At 32.3% G+C, this 24,849-nt stretch overlaps 2 protein-coding genes across 3 annotated transcripts in view; one reads left to right on the forward strand and one right to left on the reverse strand.

Moving 5' to 3' along the window:
* The first annotated feature begins 536 nt into the window (after positions 1–536).
* Positions 537–10,888, forward strand: LOC107445102 (heme-binding protein 2). Its single transcript, XM_021147295.3, has 5 exons — positions 537–695; positions 4,145–4,228; positions 4,562–4,691; positions 4,810–4,981; positions 10,505–10,888. The coding sequence occupies exons 1-5, from the start codon at positions 672–674 to the stop codon at positions 10,680–10,682; spliced, it is 588 nt and encodes a 195-aa protein (XP_021002954.2). The 5' UTR covers positions 537–671; the 3' UTR covers positions 10,683–10,888.
* A 1,283-nt stretch (positions 10,889–12,171) lies between these two features.
* LOC107445101 (heme-binding protein 1) overlaps positions 12,172–24,849 on the reverse strand; it is a 16,906-nt gene continuing 4,228 nt past the window's right edge. Inside the window, exons 3-6 of one of the 2 annotated variants that reach the window (XM_043040110.2) lie at positions 22,969–23,055; positions 17,089–17,218; positions 15,352–15,523; positions 12,172–12,926 (exon numbers count right to left, since the gene is read on the reverse strand). In XM_043040110.2, the coding sequence (XP_042896044.1) occupies positions 12,746–12,926; positions 15,352–15,523; positions 17,089–17,218; positions 22,969–23,055 (570 nt within the window). In that variant the 3' untranslated portion in view covers positions 12,172–12,745. Of the gene's footprint in view, positions 12,927–13,917; positions 14,090–15,351; positions 15,524–17,088; positions 17,219–22,968; positions 23,056–24,849 lie in introns of both variants that reach the window. The other variant, XM_016059434.3, reaches the window with a different exon arrangement.

The following is a 24,849-nucleotide window of genomic DNA, read 5'->3' on the forward strand; positions in this document are numbered from 1 at the left end:
GATAGAGATAGGTAGAGAGAGAGAGATAGATAGAGAGAGATAGAGAGAGAGAGAGAGAGAGAGAGAGAGAGAGAGTTTTTTTTTACTTCAGAATGTTTAGCGTAAGTAATCCGTAAAGCAGAGGAAAAATCATGTTACTTATTATTTTAATTTCTATAGGTTTTCAGAAAATGTAATTAAGAAAAATTCAAAAGGAAAGTTACGAGTAACATTCCCCTTTTACGAATAATTTGCCTTTTAAAAATTCAATATGCACTTTTCTTCCACATCTATGTATTCTATTTACAACAATTTACTAAATTCTCTTGCTTTCGTAGAATTCTCAAATTATTGTTATACAACTTCGGTTATACAACCTAAGCCCGTTAACAGATTAGAACATATTAGTAAATAAGAAAATATTTCACTGGAAGAAAATCGAATATTATCTGCATTTCTTACACCAATATAGTTGTAATGGTCATATTTTTCTAGAATAAATGGATTATACAACAAAACTCAGTTAGCCACGTGTGTAACCTTTCCCGAAATCCGGCCATAGTAAAAAACATGCCTTGTCATATCAGATTATAATGAATAAATAGACACCACTTCAAACGAAATCAAACATTTTAGTTCGATCTTTAAGATTCGAAAATTTCATTCTCATTTATTATTTTTTTTAGTTTAAAATGTGGAAGATTTCAATAGTCCTGGTAAGCATATTTTTTTCACCTTATTTATTTATTTATTCGTATATTTCGTGATGCGAAACAAAATTATTAAGTTTTAAAGTTTCAGCTTTATTTGTTTAATTACTAGTAATGATATTGTTTTTTAGTAAGATAAATATTTCACGAGTCGAGTCGAGTTTAACTATGAAAAAAACTTGTAGAGTGAATAAGAAGATTTTTTCATCTACTTATTTTCAATTCTGTTAACAAATTTCTTTTCCGAACTAAATTGCTTTATTTCATTTAAAATCTAGATTCTTAAAATCTTCCCCTCTGAGCCCTTTTTAAGGAAATTTTGAGATTTCGTGCCGCTTTTCGAGGGGGGGGGGATTCATGTATACAAATCTAGATAATTTAAATTTTTAAGAGTCAACTAAAATACTCTTTGTAAGTTCTTACAAAGAGCATGCTAAGTGTAGTTCGCCGCTCTTTGTAAGTTCTTACAAAGAGTATGCTAAGTGTAGTTCGCCTAGCCCTGAGTTCGCCGCTCTTTGTAAGTTCTTACAAAGAGTATGCTAAGTGTAGTTCGCCGCTTTTTGTAAATTCTTACAAATAGTATGCTAAGTGTAGTTCGCTGCTCTTTGTAAGTTCTTACAAAGAGTATGCTAAATGTAGTTCGCTGCTATGAGAGTTCGAGAATCGTGGTGGCTCAGAAAATAGAGTGTTTGCCTCCCAAGGAGGGGACACAGGTTCGAATTTCAGTGATGGCTGGTCTATATGAATTCTGCATCCGGCTTGCACGAACGACAGTGCGGAAGTAAAATATATCTAGTGATAGACGGATCATTGATTAGAGTCCCCTTGCAGTTGAGCTGACCGTGTGATGTTTTCGTAGTTTATTCTCTATGTAACGCAAATGCGGCTTAGTTCCATCAAAAAAAAAATCCTCGACGAAAGGTAGTTTCTTCCAATGCTTGATCCAGGAGTTTCTTAGTGTTCTAGGTTGTATTCAAAATTGCAAGGCTACGGAGTTGAACATTGATAGTAGTAAACTCAGAATTGGGTCTGCTGTTCAACGCTGGTTGTAAAAATAAAAAAAGATTTTTAAAAAAATCCAACATGTCTGTGAAAAAGGATTATATTGACGATATCTTACAAACTATTATCGCAATATATTAATAAATGAACATCTATTTATTTTCAAATATCCTGGTTGCTGAAGAATGTCAATTTTTTAAATTTGGACATAAGCATTTTTAATGCAATTTTAAATTAATTTTAACAGATATAAGTTAAAGATAGAAAAGTTTGTTCGGTGAGGATAAGAGGAATTCGAAATTAAATCTTATTTCAGGGAAAATGGAATAAAACCTTATCGCGCTAGACGCTATACAATGAAGCACTGTCAATTCAGTTATACTTTTTTTTAGATAAAATATTGTAAGTTATTGTGAATGTGCGCCAATTTCTGTAGCATGTTATTTTATTACGATAAGATTTCTGCTATTTATTGTTTAAATAGCAAACAACTATTTTATTTAAATTGGTTCTGGTTGCTGGTTCCAGACTTTTGAATTTATCTATCTGGAATTTGTCATTCAGATAAGTTATAGATTCAATTAATTTAGAAATACATATTGTTCTTTTACAAAACTAATAAACACGGCTTCGCGTTTTGCGTGAAAAGGTTATATATTAGCAATTACCAATTGTTTGCAAATAAAATTTTTTTTGCAAATTATCTTTGCAATTTCAAATTAACTATCGAAACTAATGTTTAATTCCTTTCTTCTTGATTGTTACAAGATGCATTGACACAGTTTAAATACTCGGAATGAAATACGGAGAATATTTCTATATTTTTTTATTTTTAATATTTTTTGGTTAAAATACAAGCAAAAAAAATTTTTGCCGTTGCTTTTTTATTGCGTGAATTTTTTTTAGAAAAACCTTGAAGCACCCGCCGTGGCATTGATTCCACAAGGTGCTGATAGGTAGTCTGAGGTATCTGGTACCAAGAGCTCACCAACTGGTCCTGCAATTCCCTCACATTGGGAGGGGGTAGCGTGGCAGCACGAATTTGGTTTTCCAAGTAGGACCACAAATGCTCTATTGGATTAAGGTCAGGTGAATTTGGGGGCCAAGACATGACTTGAAAGTCACTGGAATGTTCCTCGAACCAATCCTTGACGATTCGACCCTTATGACATGGTGCATTATCCTGTTGGTAAACACCATCCCCCGCAGGAAAAACTGTTGCCATGAATGGGTGAACCTGGTCTGCAACTATGTTCAAGTAGCTTACAAGTCAGGGATTGTTCTATGAGGATTATGGGTCCTAATGTGCCCCATGAAAACATTCTTCCTGGGCGAGAAACCATGAAAACCTCGGCGAGCCCATTGTTATAGCTGGAGGGTGGTCATAATGTAATGGCTTTTCGGTGTAAGTTTCTAAAGTTCCATAAGAAACCGAAATTGAAATACATGTTCTTAGAAGTGATATATTTACCTAGAAAATCGTATTTTAAATACTCCAATTATACATTTGAATTTTTGAAATTTTATATTGTCCCGAGAGAAGAAAATTTTTTTGTCAAAAATAAATTTTACTGTCAAAATTTCCAGAAATGAAAACGTATATTTTTCACATCACTGTCCGCTCTCTGTAATTAATTGTGAATTAATATGTATATTGAAATTGTAATGTTTACCAACACAAATGAAATTTTTCGAATCAGACACGACCAGAATTTTTTTAAATTTTGATTTTTAACCTTTTTTTTACGGTATAAACATTTTTTCACAAGACCAATGCAATATGTTGTCAAAGAAATCCAATAGTTTCGAATTCTACAAAAAAAATTCCAATTCAATATCTTTTTTAAGAAAAAATTAAAAAGATATTTTGTTTACTGTGTTATAAGGCTAGAAAGAACAAAGTCATAAAATTATTAACCATTTAATATACTGTTACTAATAAAAATAAAGTAATGAAAATAACTATGGAACTAACTTAAGTGTAAAACTACTGAAGCGAGTAAATAATCTAACTAAATGATAAATAAATAATTCAAGGTGAAATATATAAATGACAATTTCTTGCCAACTTCTCTCACTTTTAAACGGCCGATATTTCTTGAATGTTTTTATAGTAGTAACAAATGTAACTCGATACGATATGAGGTTTGATATTGTGGGGTACAGACTACCGACAATGTCAATTGTCATCTACCTGTAGGTACCTCCAGTTGAAATTGCTACGTTTTTATATACTGTGAACGGGAATTGAATGATTGTATTTAGTTGTGGATACTGTGGATAATTAAATATTATTACCCTCCTTCTGTTAACTATTTTTGTCAGTAACATCCTGATAACTGCTCATTGAGAATTTTTTTTAATGAAAAGTAATAGTTTGGTTTGGGTACGAAAACTGGCATTCACTTGATATACTGTTTAGTAATAAGTATTCATACTGTGTCTTTTTTCAGCTATCTTTGGTGGTTTTTCTTGTTGAAGGATGTAGTTATAAGACTCGTGAATGTCCTAATTATTCCATAACGACCAAACACCCTGTAAGTAATAAATCTTAATTTTATAGAGTATCATAAAATTCATTGTAGTAATTTTGATTTAAAACACGAATTTATCATTAAAAATTGCAAATTTTCTCTAAAACTGTTAGCTGCTCTTATTTATTATTTTTCTTACCTTGGTAACAGATTTTATTGCTCGAATAGCATACATTCAAACCTTGAGTGAATTTTCGGACACCCTTCAACGTCACTTTTATAATACTAACCGTTTTTGTTTTTTTTTTCCTAGTCAACCTAAGTTTCAGCTAAGTGAGATTTTGTTTTTGAAGTTTCTGATCTGGAAAATTAATATACATTTCTATTTCATATCAGGATTATGAAATTCGAAAATATTCAGCTATTACCTGGGTCTCCACAACAGCAGAGCACAGATATTTTAAAATAGCTGCATCAAGAGCTTTTTCAAAGTTGGCAGGCTATCTCAATGGAAAAAATAATCTAAGTATGTAAAATTTAAAAAAATTTTTAACCAATAACCAATAGTTATCGGAGTTTGGGTAAATCTGAAATTAAGTATCATTTTATGAAACTTACACAATTGTTATGTGTTTATGCTATAGATCTGAAAATGAATATGACTGCCCCTGTAAGAATGCGCCCAATTTACAAAGAACTGAGCACTGTCTACCAGATGGACTTCAAGATGCCCATCAAGCATGCTGCCGCTCCTCCAATGCCGAGTGAGGAAGGCATTACCTTTATATATGATGAACCAACAGTGTACGCGGTCAGGTAATTATACATATTTTATAACAGTTCTTAATTATTTGTGGATTGGACAGGTTTAACTTTTAAAGTTAAAGGGCAGAAAAGTCGAGAGTAATGGTTATACTGCGTGAGGTGCAAACGTCTTTAAGAATGTTCTTAGTAGCTCTTCGCCAAAAAAAAATAAATAATAATAATAAAATAAAATAAAAAGCCAGAGCTTGAAAGCCTTAAACTCGAATAAGGATTAAATTTTAAACTATGCCAACAATTTTTATGAAGAAAAAAACTCTTTTGATATTAAAACACATAAGTTGTTTAAATATTTTTAAAAAATTTACATAGCTACTTCACTTAGATGGCGAGATTTTTCCATCTAGAATCTTCAACACATCTTCTTTTTCGCCAACGAAAATAAACAACAATTACAGCACCTTGAACTCCAAAAAAAGCAATACTTCTTTAGAATTCTTCTCGGCATATTATGAATTCCCAGCAATATTAATGCTTCATACAGTCTAGCATTTCAATATTGTGCGTTATTAAGCAATCAATTTACCAACAAACACAAAGCACTATATTCTATTATACTATTCAGTATCACTTTTTAATATTTATATGAGCCGACCGGTCTGTGTAGGGGTTAGGGAACTGCCCTTGCATCAAAAAGGTTCTGGGTTCGAATCCCGGGCATCTAACCTAATATGGTGCCACTGAAAGAGTGGCCAACAAATCTGCCCATCAGGTGCCTGTGTGACCTAGGTCATTATCCAGGTGGGCATTGGAAAAAAATAATATTTGTATGAATGTGAAAAAATTTTGTAATTACAAAATGTGTTTAAAAATATTAGATGCATAGAAAATTTTTAATAACAACTAATCGTTATTAATGATAAAAACCCTTTATAAATTCATGAATTCGAAACTGTTCCGTAATCACCCACTATCTCACGCATAAGAAATAAAGCAGTTTGTTATTTTTACTGATAATTAATAATGTCATTATTTTAATTTGAGTATATATTGTTATACTAGGTTTTTATTATGAGTTGAGTCATAAGAATTAGATTTTTTTTACACATTTGCATTAGCTTGCAACTTCAAGTATTATTCCACTTTTTTTTTAAAGGTTTGAAAAGTATATGTTATATTTGTAAAAAATTTATCCTGGAAAAAAAAGGAGTGAATAATTACTCAGACTTAAAGAGTAAAATAACTTTTTTTAAAGAAAAATCCCTTTAGAAAGTGAAAGCTATGCATTATTATTATTTTGTGTCTATATTTTTAATTGTTTTTTGTATTACAAACCCACATGAATAGCTTCAACAATCATTCCGTCTTACTCGATTAATTTTGGATCATTAACGAAAAAAAAATTAAGGTAATAATGAAGTAGACGAAAAACGAGTTAGAAGATTAACTTCGTAAGATAATGAATGATGTCATAAAAATCGTACGAAATTCATCATTAATAAACTAATTCTCCCCAAATATCAAAATTAGGTATAGATGAATCAAACTTTTACCAATATTATTATAGTCTAGAAAGTCTAAAACAGGGGTGAGCAACCTTTTTAATCAACGGACCAGTTAAAGTTTTAAAAGGGCCTCACATAAAGTAACGCTTATTAATAATTTACAAAACTTTATTTATAATAAACATTAGAATAAGAAATATAAAATTTAAAAAAAGTAAAGATTTCATATACAAATTTCTATGCAAAATGAAAACAAACAAGAAAGGAACAATAAAACGAATTTACTTGAAATTTTCAATGAGAAATTTGGCACTGTTTTTTTTCGATACAAGCTGATCAATATCAGTCGGAATTGATGAGGTAGCTACACGTATGCATCTATCTAATCGCGCATCACTCAGTCTTGATCGGTGGTCATTTTTGATTAATTTCATGGCTGAAAATAATTGTTCGCAAACATACGTACTTCCGAACAGAGACAACATTTGCTTTGTATTTTTCGTCAAAAGCGGAAATTTCTCAGGGCTCACGTACGATTTAAAAAAATTTTCGATGTTTACTGAGAAAATACATTTTTTAAATCGGTATTATTCTGCATGTCAATCACTTCAATTTGAAAGTCTTCGAGAACTGTATCCACATCGATATTAAATGGCGAGGAAAACATTTTCATGGAAACCGCTGTCTTCTCAGCTTTGAACATTTGGAATCGTAATTGAAATTCTTTGATTAAAATGCCTATATATTGTACGTATTTTTGAGAAGTAGTAACGTTTTCTTTTTCTAAATGTGGAAAGTGAGACACATTATTTTGCAAAAGATGTTGTTTCCACAATTTTAATTTGCGCTCAAAGCCCTGAATTTTATCATACAAATTGTGAATAAACTGTCCTTTGCCTTGAAATTCCACATTAAGATCATTGAGATGCTGAGTCATGTCGATAAGAAACCCAAAATCGCACATCCATTCTTTATTACCAAAATGAGGAAAGGCATATCCCTTCATATCCACGATTCCCTTCATATTCATTTTAGCATTGCACCTCTACTAAGCCAACGTACTTCGGTATTAAAAACCACGTCGCCATATTCAGTTTCTAAATCTTTCAGGAATTCTTTAAATTCACGGTGATTGCATGTTTGAACAAGTTGTCGACAAGTGTGTATCTCGTCACAAAAAATCGCACAGACGCGGCGAGTTCGTATTGCATGTTTGAACAAGTCGCCGACAAGTGAGTAACTCGTCACAAAAAATTGTTTCGGTTTAGTATGTACTACCATTTTTAATTTTATAACAATACGATGGGAGAAAGTCGATAAAATAAATGTGGTGTTATGGAGAGGAAAGACAGTTTTTTTTTTCGATGATGGAAATAANCATTTTTCGTCAAAAGCGGAAATTTCTCAGGGCTCACATACGATTTATAAAAATTTTCGATATTTACTGAGAAAATACATTTTTTAAATCGGTATTATTCTGCATGTCAATCACTTCCATTTGAAAGTCTTCGGGAACTGTATCCACATCGATATTACATGACAAGGAAACCATTTTCATGGAAACCGCTGTCTTCTCAGCTTTGAACATTTGGAATCGTAATTGAAATTCGTTGATTAAAATGTCTATATATTGTGCGTATTTTTGAGAAGTAGAAACGTTTTCTTTTTCTAAATGTGGAAAATGAGACACATTATTCTGCAAAAGATGCTGTTTCCACAATTTTAATTTGCACTCAAAGTCCTGAATTTTATCATACAAATTCTGAATAAACTGTCCTTTGCCTTGAAGATCATTGAGATGCTGAGTCGTGTCGATACGAAACCCAAAATCGCACATCCATTCCTTATTACCAAAATGAGGAAAGGCACATCCCTTCATATCCACGAATCATAGTATTTCTCTTTTTAAGTTGTACACTCTTTTTAGCATTGCACCTCTACCAAGCCAACGTACTTCGGTATTAAGAACCACATCGCCATATTCAGTTTCGATATCTTTCAGGAATTCTTTAAATTCACTGCGATTTAATGCGCGCGACTTCATAAAATTGATTCATTTAATTATTGGTATTGTGACATTTGGCAAACTCAATCTTTTCGCACACAAATTTTCCTGGTGAATTATGCAGTGGTTAGCGAATATTTCCTTTCCTGTGACCTTCTTAATGTCTTGAAATAACCATCCCGATACTCCTACCTTCATGTTTGACATTGCTCGTGCTCCATCTGTCGATATACCAATAATCTTTTCTAATGAAATTGAAACATTTTCCAACAGAGACTTTAGTTCATCGTACATGTCTTCGCCGGTTGTAGTCCCTTGCATTGGAATCAGTGAACACAATTCTTCGTTAATATTAAATTTGGTGTCAATACGACGTAAAAATATAGCCAGTTGTGCTGTATCGCTAATGACGCAACTCTTATCAAGTGCCAAAGAGCAGTATTCGAATTTCGCAATGCATTCACGAAGCGTTGCTGCTATGTTCTCGGACAAGTCTTCAATTCTCCTTGCAATGGTGAATCTTGATGAACTAATGTTTGAAATGATATTATTTTATCAGGAAATGCTATTTCTGCAACAGCAGTCAGACATTCTTTTATCGTCTCTCCATCCGCAAAGGGTTTAATTTTTTTTTTTGCCAATATTTGACTGACAACAAAACTAACCTTTACTGCCGTATTTGATAAAATAACTTGATTTTTAAAAATGGCCTGTTGGTTCACCAAGTTTTTCTCCATTTGATTAAACTTATCTACCCGGAGTTGTCCTGCTAAGTTTTTATCTTGTTGTTCATGTTTTGTAACTTAATGCCTTTTGCCTTTGTATGTTATATTCTTTTAAAGTCGACACAGTCTCTGAGCATGTTAAGCATACAGCTTTATCTTTGACGAAAGTGAAAAAATAATCAAATTTCCACTTTTCTTGGAAATGCCTGTGCTCATCCGCAACCTTCCGTTTTTTTTTTTTTTTGTTTTTTTTTTTGTTTGCTTTTTCGACATGCTATTATGGATTGCACTAATATTGCACTCATGTCTTTCAAGAAACATTAGAATTACTAACAACAACGCGTGTTTCTCGCCAGGAATTGGCTGGTAGAGTGTTTTTATCTGATAGTGTTCACAGACAAGTGTTTCCTCTTCATCCCAGTCCCGCAGTGGACTGATCGTTAAGACACGGTTCCCAGCAGATCACCGAAGTCAAGCATCACTGACTGCGGTCAGTGTGCGGGTGGGTGACCACTTGGATCAGTCTGCGTAGGGACCGAGGGTGTGCGGTATTGGTCCTCGTTTAACTGTTCTACCGTAAAGTGCTCGACTTCGCGTGCAGGTCGTCGGGCTACCGAAGCGGGGGTGCCATCCCCTCTGCAGAGGATCAAAATTGCGATGGCATGTCTTCGGATCATCCTCAGGGATGTTTCCCAGACCGTCGCTAATAGCCCATTGTGCAGCTCTAGTGCGACGTAAATGAACTACAACATCCTCTTCACCCTCACTTTCTAACTGTTGCAAGCCAGTCTATAGGTGGCGCTACAACACAGAGGTGGTTGCAAGTGCTGCCGCCACAGAAGCAAACACAAACAAGCACAGACGCGGCGCGTTCGTATTGCATGTTTGAACAAGTCGCCGACAAGTAAGTAACTCGTCACAAAAAAAATTTCGGTTTAGTATGTATTACCATTCTATTATAATTAATTTAATAACAATATGATGGGAGAAAGTCGATAAAATAAATTCAATTTTAGAAAAGCTTGGTAGGCCGCATAAACATGTTTAACGGGCACACAAGCGGTCCCCGGGATGCGTGTTGCTCATCCCTGAACTAAGATATAAAAAAAAAATAGAGTTTTAAACATTTCTTTTAAATTTCAAGCGTATTTAAGCATTATATTACGGCCAGAAATTTAATGGATATATTCCATCCTGCATTCGTACGGTATTTTTTTAATTTAATTTTTTTTTTTTTTAACCTAAACACAATTGAAATGAAGCTGGAAAAAAATTAGTACTACACTATAGAAATAAACCAAAAATATAAATGATTTTAATAATTTTGTTTAATTTTATACAGGAACTTTTCAGGTCCTGCATGGCACGAAGCAACTTGGATTGAAGAATCAGAAAAGTTGGCTGAATGTTTGAAAAACGATGCCACGATAGACAAAACGACGTACTATCAAGTGAAATACGACAAACCTAAAACTATAATCAAGCGTAATGAAATATGGATGAAGAAAATCACCACTTAAAAGAAGATTAATTTTGTATGAAGCACCTTGGAAATTACCTGACTGAGATGCACTTGGGAGTTTATGAAAGACTTTTACTTGTATGTGAACTACCTCAAATTTTTTATACATTAATCATTTATGTAAATTGTGTATGTAGGCTTGTGATGTGAATTGTCATGTGAATTTAATAAATCGACATTTTAAATAAATGTCGATTTTTGTAAGTTTTTGTTGGTGTTTAATTTGCTGCAATAAGTTTAAAATTAGTCAACGGGGGAACAAAGGATCACACTACTAAAAATTTAAGATCTGTTGGATCTGTATTAAGAAGACTTATAAATTTATCACCTTTGGAGGTAAGCAAATGATTTTATTAAATCAACTTATGGTTGGGGTAGTGAAAACANTAAAAATTAGTCAGAACAAAGGATCATACTACTAAAAATTTAAGATCTGTTGGATCTGTATTAAGAAGACTTATAAATTTATCACCTTTGGAGATAAGCAAATGATTTTATTAAATCAACTTATGGTTGGGTTAGTGAAAACATGGGAGATATGCACAGTCTTTTATTTATATACTTTTTTAACATAATAAAATTTCAAAGTTGAAATTATCTTGTAGCTTATAATATTTGCCCTCTGTTTACACAAATATTTTTTACTTAAATCATAAACTTTGTAAAATTGAAAGCTATGCTTTATAAATAATTTTTTATGAGCAAAAGAACTGGGACAAACCTGTCTTCTAGAGGATAGTTTCACCCACTTTGTTGTTAAGGAAGAGTATTTAAACCAACAAAGCAATAACTAAGTGTCTAAAAACTTTTACAACGATAATTTTGTTTAACGAAACATCAAATCCAATAGTTATTTGCCGATGAGAAGTAAGAAATTTGAAACAAAATTTTTAAAATAAATATTAAGTTTGATTAATATCAAATTGGATGTAATACCAAAGCGACTATGTGATTGTCAACATTCACCGGTGAAAGTCAACAACCACCGATTTCGGTCATTCACAGTAACAAGCACATCTATTACATAATAACCTCATCAGGACGTTTATTTCATTCTTTGCCCAAATAGCATTTGGCATTCTATAGAATGCATAGGCAATGTGCCAAATATAAATCATTTCATACTTTGCCGGCTAGTTTTAGGCATTATATACAATGCCTAGGCATTCTATATAATGCCGGATTTCATACTTTGCCGGTAACATATAGACTAAAAAAAGATGTTTAAACCTCCAGTATTATCAAATTTTCCCTAAAAATGAAATATGTTTAATTTGTAATATTATATTTCGTACACGAAATTCATTTATTTAGCTAGCTTATGATTTCAACTTTTCTCTGGTACTTAAAAATATTTTTGTTCCCGTCTGATTGCTAAGTCAGCAGTCACTGTTTCCGCTTCTTAATCGATCTCTGAATGTAATTTTGATGACCATTCAAAAAATAGAAAGTAATTAAGATTAAATTGTAAATAACAACAATGTCTGTTAGAATAAGATACACTTTAATAAACATTTGATGTTTAACTACTCTTGTGTTGTTTAATTACATTCAATAAGACAAGAGTTCATTCGCAAAACGGTATAAGCAGGGTTAAGTAATAACAGTAAAAAACAGATTTATCAAGCATATGGTTTTCGAATATGTTCAGTTATAACCATCTTTAACATGTATTTTTAAAATTTTTGTAAATAATGAAACTAAAAACTATATACATTAGAAATGAGAAATAATGTTTTTAAGTATGAAGCAAAAACGTTTTTAAGAATCTGACAAATCACTGTGAAGTTTAGTCATAGTGAAGAAACTGAAAAATGTGAAAGGCAATTGTTAGAAATGATACTGGCTTCAATGCTTTTTTCGATGACAATAATCTCACAATTGATTCGTCAGATTTTTTATAACGTTTTTATTTTTAATAAATTCATGACCCTAAATGTGTATATTTTTTCTTCATCTTTGAGCTAAATACATATTTTAGCAGAGGTGATTACAAAGCATCAAGTATATTTCTTAAGCTTTTTATAGCAGCATGATATATTTCAAAAATAATACAACAGTCTAATTTTCCCTTTTCTTCAGCCATACTTCATTCAATCGATTGACTTCAGTCCAAGGACTATCATAAACACTCATATAATAGAAAGTATTATCAACTTTCTTATCATTTGTGGTGGAAGACTTCAGAGTTCCTGCATGATCATCCCACTTTGATTCTTGTCGAATTTGACCTCCAAAGGATCTGAAATAAAAATATTTAATAGATATAGGATAAAAATTGCACTTAGAAAGCGTTAGAGCTGAACGAAAAGTTAGCAAAAAAAAAAATTAAATGAAAAATAGGTGCACTCAAAATCTCGAATAAATTTTTAAATAAGACAGAAACGAAACTAGTGTTATCAATATCTAACGAATAATTATCAAAGTCAATCACAGTGTTGATGGGATGAAAATAAGAACAAACTATTTTATTGGCCAAATAACTGAAAATAAAACTTTTCTGCAGACAAATAATCTATTTTAGATCTCGATGATATCTTAGAATTTTAGTTTTATAATTCGTAAAAAGTGTTTCTAGTTTATTTTTATTTACTCCTGCTTATTTTATTGTGTCATATAACAAATTCTACCATAAACAGAGAAAGAAAAATCTGTATTATTAACATTTTTAGGAATTTATTCCTTATTTTTTAAAAATTAATGGTGCATGTCATATAAAAATGCATTTGATTCAACATTGAAATAATCGGTATTTTCGTATTATCGCGTCTCCCATCTTCGCCAACATCGTGCCAATATCATTTTGGTATCTTTCAGATTTATTTTAATAAAGTAATTGAATATAAAGAAATTTACAAAATACAAATATAACTTTACGCATGCGAAAAAATGAGATTATACATAATATGAAACATTTCTAAATTTATCTTCAGATTCGGTGAAGATGGTCGACGGGATAATGCGTAAGTATCAAATAATAATCAAAAAGAGAACTGGAGGAAACTATATAGGGATATAGGGAGCAACCACACAAGGGTGCATTTTTGCACAAAACAATTCCTCGATATTATTTCCAATTAGATACTTTTACGATGTTCCGACATGCTAACTAGATGGTAGAGCAATATACAGAAAAATCAATGGAAATAGTGGTATTTTTCCTCCAAAAGTGCTCTCCTGAACCATTTGGAAATGTGTTTTATCAGGTTATTGTCACACGCCCTTCAATTTACCTTGTCATATATGTGGTGGCTGGTTCTCTGACGACAGAAACACTAGGATCTGTAGGTTGCGGAGGATTTTCGCTCTGCTCAGGTTTCAATGCAACAGCCATTGTATAATGATTAAATGAGCCTTGGGGGGATTTTGTTGTCCTCACAGGTACAACCATGTCTAAACGCTCACCTGTAACAACAAACATTTAATAGGAATGTATGAAATAACAGAAAATGAAATAGCAGATTACACCAGGAAAAAAAATTCATATTTACAATGTAATCGGTATTGACTGTCGTTAATATACATATTTTTCATTTATTTTCCTTCTTAAAAATAAAGTCAGAAAAGGCTTACACATTAAAACAATATAATTCAATAAGAATCAAACGAATCACTGTAGGGAAAATAGGTAGAGAATAAAAATCGAAACCTGTTTGATTATTGGATGAAACATAGAAGATCTGAGAGACGATTGATAATTATAAATGGTCAAACTGGTTTCGAGGTTTTCTTTTTATCTTCAACGGTAGTGATTCGTTAGATTTCGATATTGTTTTTTTTTCCCGCTTAATATACGATCCTTATGTTCATATTTCTTTATCTTCCCTTTTGACGATTTTAAACACATATATTAAGGGTAGCCACTACGAAACACTCTGAGTGAATATTACAATTACAGATATATAGAGTTACGAATACAGATATATAGGGTTCGTGAAGTTACTTTGAAAAGTAGAGTAAATGTGGCAACTGTGGTATTTATAGGTAGATTATACTGTTGTGATTATCTTAATAGTATATTTGAATCCATTCAAAATTAAAAATTAGGTTTTAGAATTTGCATAAGAATAAATATAAATTAATTTTGAAATTCGTCAAGAATAATTAACAACAAAAAAAAGTTGAAGCCGAAGGAAAAATAATTACTTTTTGATATTACTACTTTTTTATGTACTCACTTTCGTTTCAAATACGGTTAGATCTGCAATTAGATCTGCTCTCCGAGTAAGCAGAGCACTCAAAATCAGACTAACTAGAGAGCTCAAATCTCCTCTGGAGCAAATCTAATAATACAAGTTTCAACCGTTTTTATTTTATTTATTGTCTTTTGTTATCAGATCTCATCACTATATTATCGACGGGTCTGGTTCATTTCATCGACAATCACTTCATCGACAGGCCGTTTCATCGACACCACTTCATCGACAGGCCATTTCATCGACTAGGTCATTTCGTCGACAGGCCGTTTCCTCGACAGGGTCATTTCGTCGNTTCCTCGATATTATTTCCAATTAGATACTTTTACGATGTTCCGACATGCTAACTAGATGGTAGAGCAATATACAGAAAAATCAATGGAAATAGTGGTATTTTTCCTCCAAAAGTGCTCTCCTGAACCATTTGGAAATGTGTTTTATCAGGTTATTGTCACACGCCCTTCAATTTACCTTGTCATATATGTGGTGGCTGGTTCTCTGACGACAGAAACACTAGGATCTGTAGGTTGCGGAGGATTTTCGCTCTGTTCAGGTTTCAATGCAACAGCCATTGTATAATGATTAAATGATCCTTGGGGGGATTTTGTTGTCCTCACAGGTACAACCATATCTAAACGCTCACCTGTAACGACAAACATTTAATAATGAATGTATGAAATAACAGATTATACCAGAAAAAAAATCTTATTTACAATGTAATCGGTAATCGGTATTGACTGCCGTTAATATATATATTTTTCATTTATTTTCCTTCTTAAAAATAAAGTCAGAAAAGGCTTACACATTAGGACAATATAATTCAATAAGAGTCAAACGAATCACTGTAGGGAAAATAGGTAGAAAATCAAAATCGAAATCTGTTCGAAACTGAGAGACGATTGATAATTATAAATGGTCAAACTGGTTTCGAGGTTTTCTTTTTATCTTCGACGGTAGTGATTCGTTAGATTTCGATGTTGTTTTTTCCCCCCACTTAATATACGATTCTTATCCTCACATTTTTTTTTAATCTTCCCTTTTGACAATTTTAAACACATATATTAAGGGTAGCCAGTACGAATATTACGATTACAGATACAATATAGAGTTACGAATACAGATATATAGGGTTCGTGAAGTTACTTTAAAAAATGAACTAAATGTGGCATCTATGGTATTTATAGGTAGATTATACTGTTGTGATTATCTTAATAGTATATTTATTATTAAGAATCCATTCAAAGTTAAGAATTAGGTTTATTTGCGAAAGAATAAATATAAATTAGTTTTGAAATTCGTCAAGAATAATTAACAAAAAAAAAAAAAATTGAAGCCGAAGGAAAAATATTTACTTTTTGTTATTACTACTTTTTTATGCACTTACTTTCGTTTCAAATACTGTTAGATCTGCAATTAAAATGTCAACCACTCTCCGAGTAAGCAGAGCACTAGAATTCAGACTAACTAGAGAGCTCAAATCTCCTCTGGAGCACTGTATCTAATTATACAAGTTTCAACCGTTTTTATTTTATTTATTGACAACTGTTATCAGATCTCATCACTATATTATCGACGTAACGGATTTATCGTCCGAAATTCAACTATTAGTATAACATTTCTACCACTTTTTGACTAGTTAAGAGTATTCAAAACCGAGCTGAAACTTTGTGCTTGATGACAATTCAAGTTTCAATCGCTTACTGTCCATTATAATCAGAATTTATGTAACAATCTTAAAGTCAATCAAAATAGAATATCGGATGGGATGGAATTACGATAGAAATTTCAACTATTTCCCGACAAACTAAAGTGCTGAAATTTCAACCGACGATCTGTACTTAACAACAGTGCAAGTAACAATTGTTTCCTAAACGTTTGCAATTAAAATTTGTCATTTCATGGCCAATTGAAATTTCGACCACTTTTCGATATAAAAAAATTAACTGTAACTAAATTAAAAAAATAAAGTACATAAAATCAAATAAAAAAAATTAACACGACTGCGCTTTTTAGATTAATTCATAAGTAGACCCAAAAGAGAAAATAATTCTATATTTATCATATCAAAAAGAAAAACGTAAGTGAATCACTTTCGTTACAAACTTCGATCACCATCTTTCGAAACCTTCTTCGTGTTTTAAGTCTAACAAAAATAAAATTATCTTCTCCTTTAAAAAACGGTATTTTTAAAATTCTTATGAAACAAACCTCTTTCATTTTCGCCACCCAAATATGCATAGAGCTTCTTAATGAGTTTTCTGGATACATCTGCTTTACTCTTGGCATTCTCACTAGCGCTCACCCAAACAAGTGAAGGGTACCTTCTTTCTTCGTAATCCTATACCAGAATAGAAAGAAAGACAGATACAGTAAGAGTTATTTATTATAAAATTACCAGATGACTCGAAAATAACCGATAATTTGACTTGAAGATCAAAAGCTAGAAGGTAAACAATTTGCTGCATTTGTTTATGAAAAAAGATTTAAATTTCAAAATGAGTAACAAAGCTCGATTGTAGATTGCACTGCTAACCCAAAATCTATAAAACAATATTCTTTTCTACCTGTTAGAACATTCAAACTAAAATATTTACACTGGTACTGTTAGGTTGGGGCCGTGTACAAAAAAGGAATTAACAGAAAAGTAAATATAAAAAAATTCGTACCAACAACAAAGCACATGTGCCGCTATAACCCATCCAAGGCAACTGGTGAAGTATTACATTTTACAAACCCAATAACAATAGACTTAGACTGTTCTTTACATACCTCTCTTCAGAACAGGTACCTAGAGCAGGAGCTTGAGTCAATTGTTTCGAAAATGAAGACACAAAATCTAGGAAGCACAATATACCTTGTTTTATTTACTTTAAAAAAAACATCGATGAACTGTCAGGCTTTCATCCTCGCCCAGCTGGTACATGATTTGGAAAAGGAATAGGCATTAATGGTGGACATCTTAAAATGGACAGCTTCTTAAAAGCACATTCGGAGTATCAAAAATCTCTCGAGAAAACAAGGAACGGGGAGAGAATGTAAAAATAATTTTAACACAGGAGTTGGATGCCGCTGGAGTCATACTTCTCAAAATCTACCCTCGGCAGATTTATACTTTAAGAAAATCATGGCGTAGGAAAATGCTATCACATCCGGACAGCGAAAGCACCCACGAGGGGGTGGCAGAAAGAAAAATGAAAAATCCCTGTTAAGGGATCGTAGTGTATTGAGTCATCACGTGCTCGAATGCACCCATGCTCCCAAAAATGGGCGGTATTTATATCAACCGCTTAAAGATCGAAGTTAAACTACCTAAAACGCAGCAGAATCGTGGCTAAAAGGGGAACCGAAGTGAATTGATGAACCGCTTAAATATAATCACAATTATGCACTAACTGTGACCATAACGGACCATCTCCCATGTGCTCACATCAAAGGCTGCCGAAGGTCAACACCATGAAGGTCGACAGAGTAAGGCGTCAAAGTAAGGCGTCAAAGAAGAGGGGTCAGGGGTCGGCCTAATTTTTAGGTCACAATTTTATTAGAAAATTGTGATTAAGTGACACAATGTCACAGGTACACTAGTTAGTTTTGTCCTCGGACTGCACTGCACCATTGTTGCGGATCAATGCTTTTTAGTTTCTTTCATTAAACAGCGCCATCTGCTTAGCAACTTTGTAACTGATTTTAAAACTTGAAGAGAAGAAATTGTTTGGTCTCCTCAGAAAAATGCAGCGTTTCTATCTCCTTTTTTTTTTTATTGATATTTTAAATCTTTTGTCGAAATAGTTTGTAATTTTGGCGCCATCTGGTACTTAAAAATTTTATTTGCAAAAATATGTAAAATGCCGAATGTGGAATTCGTATCGACCAGCCATCGCTGGGATTCGAACTCGGGTCATCTCATTGAAAGGCGAACGCTCTATCCCCTGAGTCATCACGGCTCAATTGCACTTATTTCAATTTTTTTTTAATTTTATAACCATCGTTGAACAGCCGACCCAATTTTGAGTTCACGATCACTAATGTTCAACTCCGTAGCTTTGTAATTTTGAACCCAATCCAGGAGACAAAGAAACTCCTGGATCAGTAACCCCAGATGTATGATTTGTTATGGGAACATAGAGGACTTGGTGAACTGAAAGATTTAACGTGCATAAGTCACCATTTACTACACGGGGAGTTTTCGACCGGCAGTGATCTAACCCACGACCTCTTGGACATGGGTCCAATGCCCTACCAACCTGGCTATCCCAGCCTAATTGTACCAATTACCAAAATTAGTTAAGTATCATTGTGGCGTTCATAATAATATAGCAATTTTTTTATAGTTCTCCTAGACAAATAAGTACAGGGTGCCAAAAAAAACGGACCACCCTGAATAACTTTTGATGTAATGATCGGATCTTCACATTATAGGACTTAATCTTGATGGTTCGTGGGGGTGGCCTGAAATATGTTAATTAATTGGTGCCGATGGTATTTTAAGTTACGAAATCAGACACAAAGCGTACTTTCTCTGAATAAACTTACCTTCTTTTCAATGGATTCGGATTTTTGATCCCCAAAATATAGGGGGCAGCCGTAATCTGGGAAATATGGTTCCCATAGGTGGATCAGAAAAGCTGTCCAAAATTCGAACCACTTAATGTTGATTTTACTTTTTGCGTACCTTGCGAACTTTTTAAGGGAATGGAAAAAATTTTGCACACAATTAAGTCCGTCTATCCAAATAATAATTTCATTCAAAAAAATAACTTGAGTAAATATTAGTTATTTTTATTATTTTATTAAATATGATCCAAAAATATTTAAATTGTAAGATATACAATTATTTAAGTCATTTTAAAGTATGTAATTTTACATAGCAAAATACAAAATCTGTGCAAAATCGGTAGAATAATTCCTGAAAAATCGAATTTCGAATGTAAGACTCTTTCAAAATTCGATTTCTAATAACGTTGTTGGCGTGTTTATCTTATCGGCAAAAAAAAATAAATAATAATAATTAAAGAAAGAAAGAATCGCGGGATCAACAAACGATTTGGAAATCTTTGGCTGTCATCAGCTTCAAATTAAAAATTATAAATGAATTTAGCAGCAAATATTTTTTTCCCTTGTACTTTATTTAACAGCATTTTTATTCTGTTCAATAGAGATGTTCAAATTAGAGGCTGAACTAGATCGGTGCTTCACTATCATTCAGTCAATTTCCGTTTGCACGATTCCTATTGGACAATTCGTATTCCTATCCCAATAGAAACGTATTTCTATTGATTGCATCTATAACTGATTGTCAGCTCAGACATATCTGTTTTTATTAGAGGTATTTCATACATATTTATCGAAGTTTTCTTCAATTATTTTTATCTATTGTACTACTTATACATAACTTACCTTGAATCTATGTAAAATGATTTTAAAAAAATATATTCGCAATAAATTATTAAAAGTTCGCTTTAAGTTAAAGGGATAAGAAAACGCTATCGAAATCTGGAAAATCACTACTGAGGGAGACGGAATAGAAAACATCAAAACCGGTTTGAAAACCGTAGTTCAATTTCTGACATCTCTAGTCCTTAGTTGCTATTCAAAAAATTTCTATAGCGTTTTTAAATTTTCCCAGCTCAAATTTTAATTTATGTATGATGATTGTTGATAAAGTTGCATTTCCGAAAGGCTGTAAAATATAGAGACACAATTGTCATAATGAGTCAATAATTTTCCCAACGCTTATTCAATGCCCAATTTTATGTTTGGCTTAATGTTAAAAAATATTACCTTAAAGTTCCATCCTCAACAGAATAAAATTGCTCGGAATTCAAATGACATGTAAACATTAAAAACGCATGCGTGTGAAAAACTTCCATTTTTGCTGGAAAAACCACTGTGTTTTTTTCCAAAAAAACGCTCGAAACTTAATAATACAGATAGAGAAATAAATTTTTTTCAGTGTGGATTTGGAATTAATTGAAAATTTAATGTAAGCAATAAATTGTGTTTCGATACTTTTGCCTACATTTGTTTGATGTGGCGCCTTAAAATTGAATTATGAAATTTAATGATTAATTTTAATGTCATAAAAAAAATCATTTACGACTTCATCACAAGATACACTAAAGCAATTTATTTGTGTAAGAAGGAATCATGCTATATGAAGTATGAACGACAGTTTCATTAAAACTAATTTAAAATTATTACCCAAAACTTTTTAAATGAGTAACAAAGACTTAAATTCCTATTTTTTATTATTATCATTGAATGCACAGAAATTTTTCTGCATTCAAGTAATTCATGAAATTTAAATCAGATAATAGTATACTATCAATTAAGAATAAATAAGCTTCAAGTGCCAACCAGCATTGTTATTAATGTTTTCTTTTTTTCAGAAATAAAAATAAACTGTTTATTTTACTTGTTTTTTAAATAATATAAGCTTCAGCTCTATAATGACATCTGAAATTTATTTTCGGGGGTAGTTTCATATTTGCTCCGAATTCATGAAGATTTAAACAATACAAATGATGTTTAAATTTGTTTTATTTCAAGACCTAAAATTTTACAAAAGTAAGAATTTTTATATTATAATATCCTCTGACAAACAATAAACAGTGCCCAAAACATTGTAATTCTTAGCCCATTGTGAGCCGTGATGGCTCAGGGGATAGAAAGNAAGAGAAATATATATATAGATAAGCTTCAGCTCTATAATGACATCTGAAATTTATTTTCTGGGGTAGTTTCATATTTGCTCCGAGTTCATGAAGAATTAAACAAAACAAATGATGTTTAAATTTGTTTTATTTCAAGACCTAAAATTTTACAAAAGTATGAATTTTTATATTATAATATCCTCTGACAAACAATAAACAGTGCCCAAAACATTGTAATTCTTAGCCCATTGTGAGCCGTGATGGCTCAGGGGATAGAAAGTTCGCTTTACAATGAGGTGATCATGGGTTAGAGTTCCCTTGCCGTCAGTTTAACCGTGGGAGGTTTTAGCTGTTTTCCTCTCCATGTTACGCAAATGTGAATTAGTTCCTTCAAAAAGTTCTCCACGAAGCCAAATTTCTCCCACTACTTGATCCAGGAGTTCCCTTGTCTTCTAGATTGGGTAAAAAATTACAAGACTACTGAGTTGAACACCAATAGTCGTAAGCCCAAAAAATTGTGTCGGCTGATCAACGACAATTATAAAGTAGCCCATTGTGCACCTTTAGTGCGACGTAAATAAACAGCAACTACAAGAAACGTGACATTAGCAATCTTTGTTAAAGGCCCACCCACCACGACATGATGCTGCTAAACGAAGAAAATATCTGTTTTTAGCTGTCTCTAGACTAAAAACTTTAGACAATGCGTGAGTTCATTAGCAGAGGCAAATACTTCAATGATAGAGTAGTACAGGAACTGCATGTTTCTGTCCTTTCATGACAAGAGTAAAGTGTGCATGCTTAACATTAGTTCTCTGAATAAAACCTTTAATATCATCATGTCGAAAATAGCATATATTTTAAAGTATTTAAAGCAATCGTTTTTGATATCTTATGACAAATTCAATGCCATCTATCGGTCAGTTTTTGAGCTGTGTTTCTTTCTTTAGTGATTTTTTTCTTACAGCCTTTTAAAAATCCCACTCTAATTATAATTACCCTGTACTTTCAATTTAGTTAGGTAATGCAGACGCAAATAAGCTCGGCGGCGGGAACACTGGGTGCTGTTTCGTGCTTCTAATAAATCTACCCGATTTATCAAAGCCATAAAAATAACTTAAAATTCTGAAATAAATAACTGCGTTCTATCAAAAGAACCATTTTATTATAAAACTTTAGAACAACAATCTTTTCACGTTGCCACTCAAAATTATTAATATACACTCGATAATATTGCGTTAATGATAATATTACATTTTTATATACACTTTTAACTAATGACGTCATAAATAATCCTTTGCATAAAGTTTAGTTCATAATAATCATATATAATCGCTGCATAAATAATCGTTTGGTCTTTTTATAGCTTTACATAACAGGTGCAATTCACTGTCAGCATCGTAAAGTAAGAAATAAAAAGGCAAGGAAAAGAACTTACCTCATGAGACTGAATTACTTCATAATCCAAACAACGCACACCATTTCTCATACATGAGTCACAAGATATAAACGCTACCAACAAAATCTGAAAAACAACAAGATGCTATCAAATGTCTCCTATGTTTCTGAAATCATCACATGCTCTTATGTAAAAAAATTACCAGTCGTATAAATAAATGAATGATTTGAAGAAATTAAAGCTGATACCGTGGGAGAAATACTTATTCCTGACACACATATTTTAGAAAACTGTTAACTAATTTTGATATTTCTTTTTATAGCTGATTACCTTTGCCGACCAGTTTAGTCGTTTGTACAAACTCGCCTTCACAGCTTCTAATTACACGGTATGGCATTACGGTAATATGGCATTCCAATAACTAACAAATAAAAAGCAACCTCGTGTGTTATTAAATTCATAACTTTAACTTTTAATAAAAAGTGGAGCTCCGAGATATGTGTATGTGAACAGTTTAAGGTCATTATTCCAATGGTCAGCAAACCACCCTCAAATCTAGAAAAAAATCACTAGTGGCTCGCAAGTCACAATTTCTCGACCTCATCTGACTAAGCCAAAGATTAAACCTCATTTTCAAAGTGCACACTGCATAACTGGAATTCATACAAAATTCAATAAGTCGTACAGAAAAGTCTACAACTGAGGAGATGTACCTACAATACTAAATCGTTTATACTAAAAATTATTTCTGCATAAATTTTCGAGAAAATAATGAGAAGACTGTAAAAGCTATTTGCTATTTCTATCTATCTAATGAAGTGAGATTCTATAAGTTTCTATCCCGTGAAAGGTATTTTAAGAACACATTGAAAACTAAAAGGAATTAAAAAAAATATTTAAATTTATGAGTTTGTTGTCTTTTTATTACATTATAATATTATGTTAGTAATCTTATCATTGACGCTCCATCTTAATTCTTAAGATAACCTCTACTATTCTGGTAAACAATTTTTCACATTTTTTAAGAAGGATATTTGCTATTAATAGTGGTGATGAAAAAGATGTGATGAAATAATTATGCGATAGGTGTTGAAATAAGAATTAAAGAAAAATAATTTCTTTTCTTTATTTAGCCATTTTTTCAGAAACATACCTTTCGATTATCAGATTGTTTGCCGTGAGGACTAAAGTTACTCGAAATCAAATTTATTAGGCCAAAAATCAAATGATAGCTACCGCTAGAATAACCTTCTTGAAAAAGCGCAAAAGTTAGTAGCACTGGATATATACTTGTAGATAAAAGAGATGTACCTGGTATCCGGCAATATACAGTTACCTAATTAAAACTACGTGTCCTATGGTTTTACATAAAGAACATATCCAGAAAATTTCACAAAATCAGAAATGCCAAGTATCCAACCTTGCCCGATTTTTGAAAAAACTAGATCTTTAACTTCATCATAGTGATATCAACGCTAAACCAAGGAAAGAAGCGGCCCTCATTTACATCTCTTATGTCCAATATTCGTATTTGCGTCAAAGAAAAAGTAGAGAGTGACTTTTTAACTGAGTAAAATGGATAGTAAAGTATGTACAGGGCCGTTTTATCCATTAGGCACTGTAGGCAACTGCCTAGGGGCCCCGCCACTTTCAGGGGCCCTGTGCTACAGAGAAAAAAATTTACGATGTTTCTTAAACAGTAAAAATTTAATTCGAAATTTCAATGACGATTGTCTTGCTCATCGACGCTATTTTAGTACATTTCTGAACGCATTCCAAATTAGATATTAATATTATGGTAGTTAGTTCATATATAACGCAGTAATATAATCGCAAGCAATTTTATCGCGGTAATTTTAACGCCGACTAATCAGATGACTGTACAGCAAGAGCAGATCAGTCGCATCAAGAATTCAAAAC

Source organism: Parasteatoda tepidariorum, chromosome 4, assembly GCF_043381705.1.
Source record: "Parasteatoda tepidariorum isolate YZ-2023 chromosome 4, CAS_Ptep_4.0, whole genome shotgun sequence".
Taxonomy (NCBI): Eukaryota; Metazoa; Arthropoda; class Arachnida; order Araneae; family Theridiidae; genus Parasteatoda; species Parasteatoda tepidariorum.

What these genes read in the sequence shown, in the direction of transcription:
- LOC107445102 (XM_021147295.3), top strand. Translation starts at nt 672, where the DNA reads ATGTGGAAGATTTCAATAGTCCTG. An exon ending in GGAAGATTTCAATAGTCCTG is followed by an intron (nt 696 to 4,144) that starts GTAAGCATATTT and finishes GTCTTTTTTCAG; the next exon opens with CTATCTTTGGTGGTTTTTCT. An exon ending in CCAACAGTGTACGCGGTCAG is followed by an intron (nt 4,982 to 10,504) that starts GTAATTATACAT and finishes AATTTTATACAG; the next exon opens with GAACTTTTCAGGTCCTGCAT.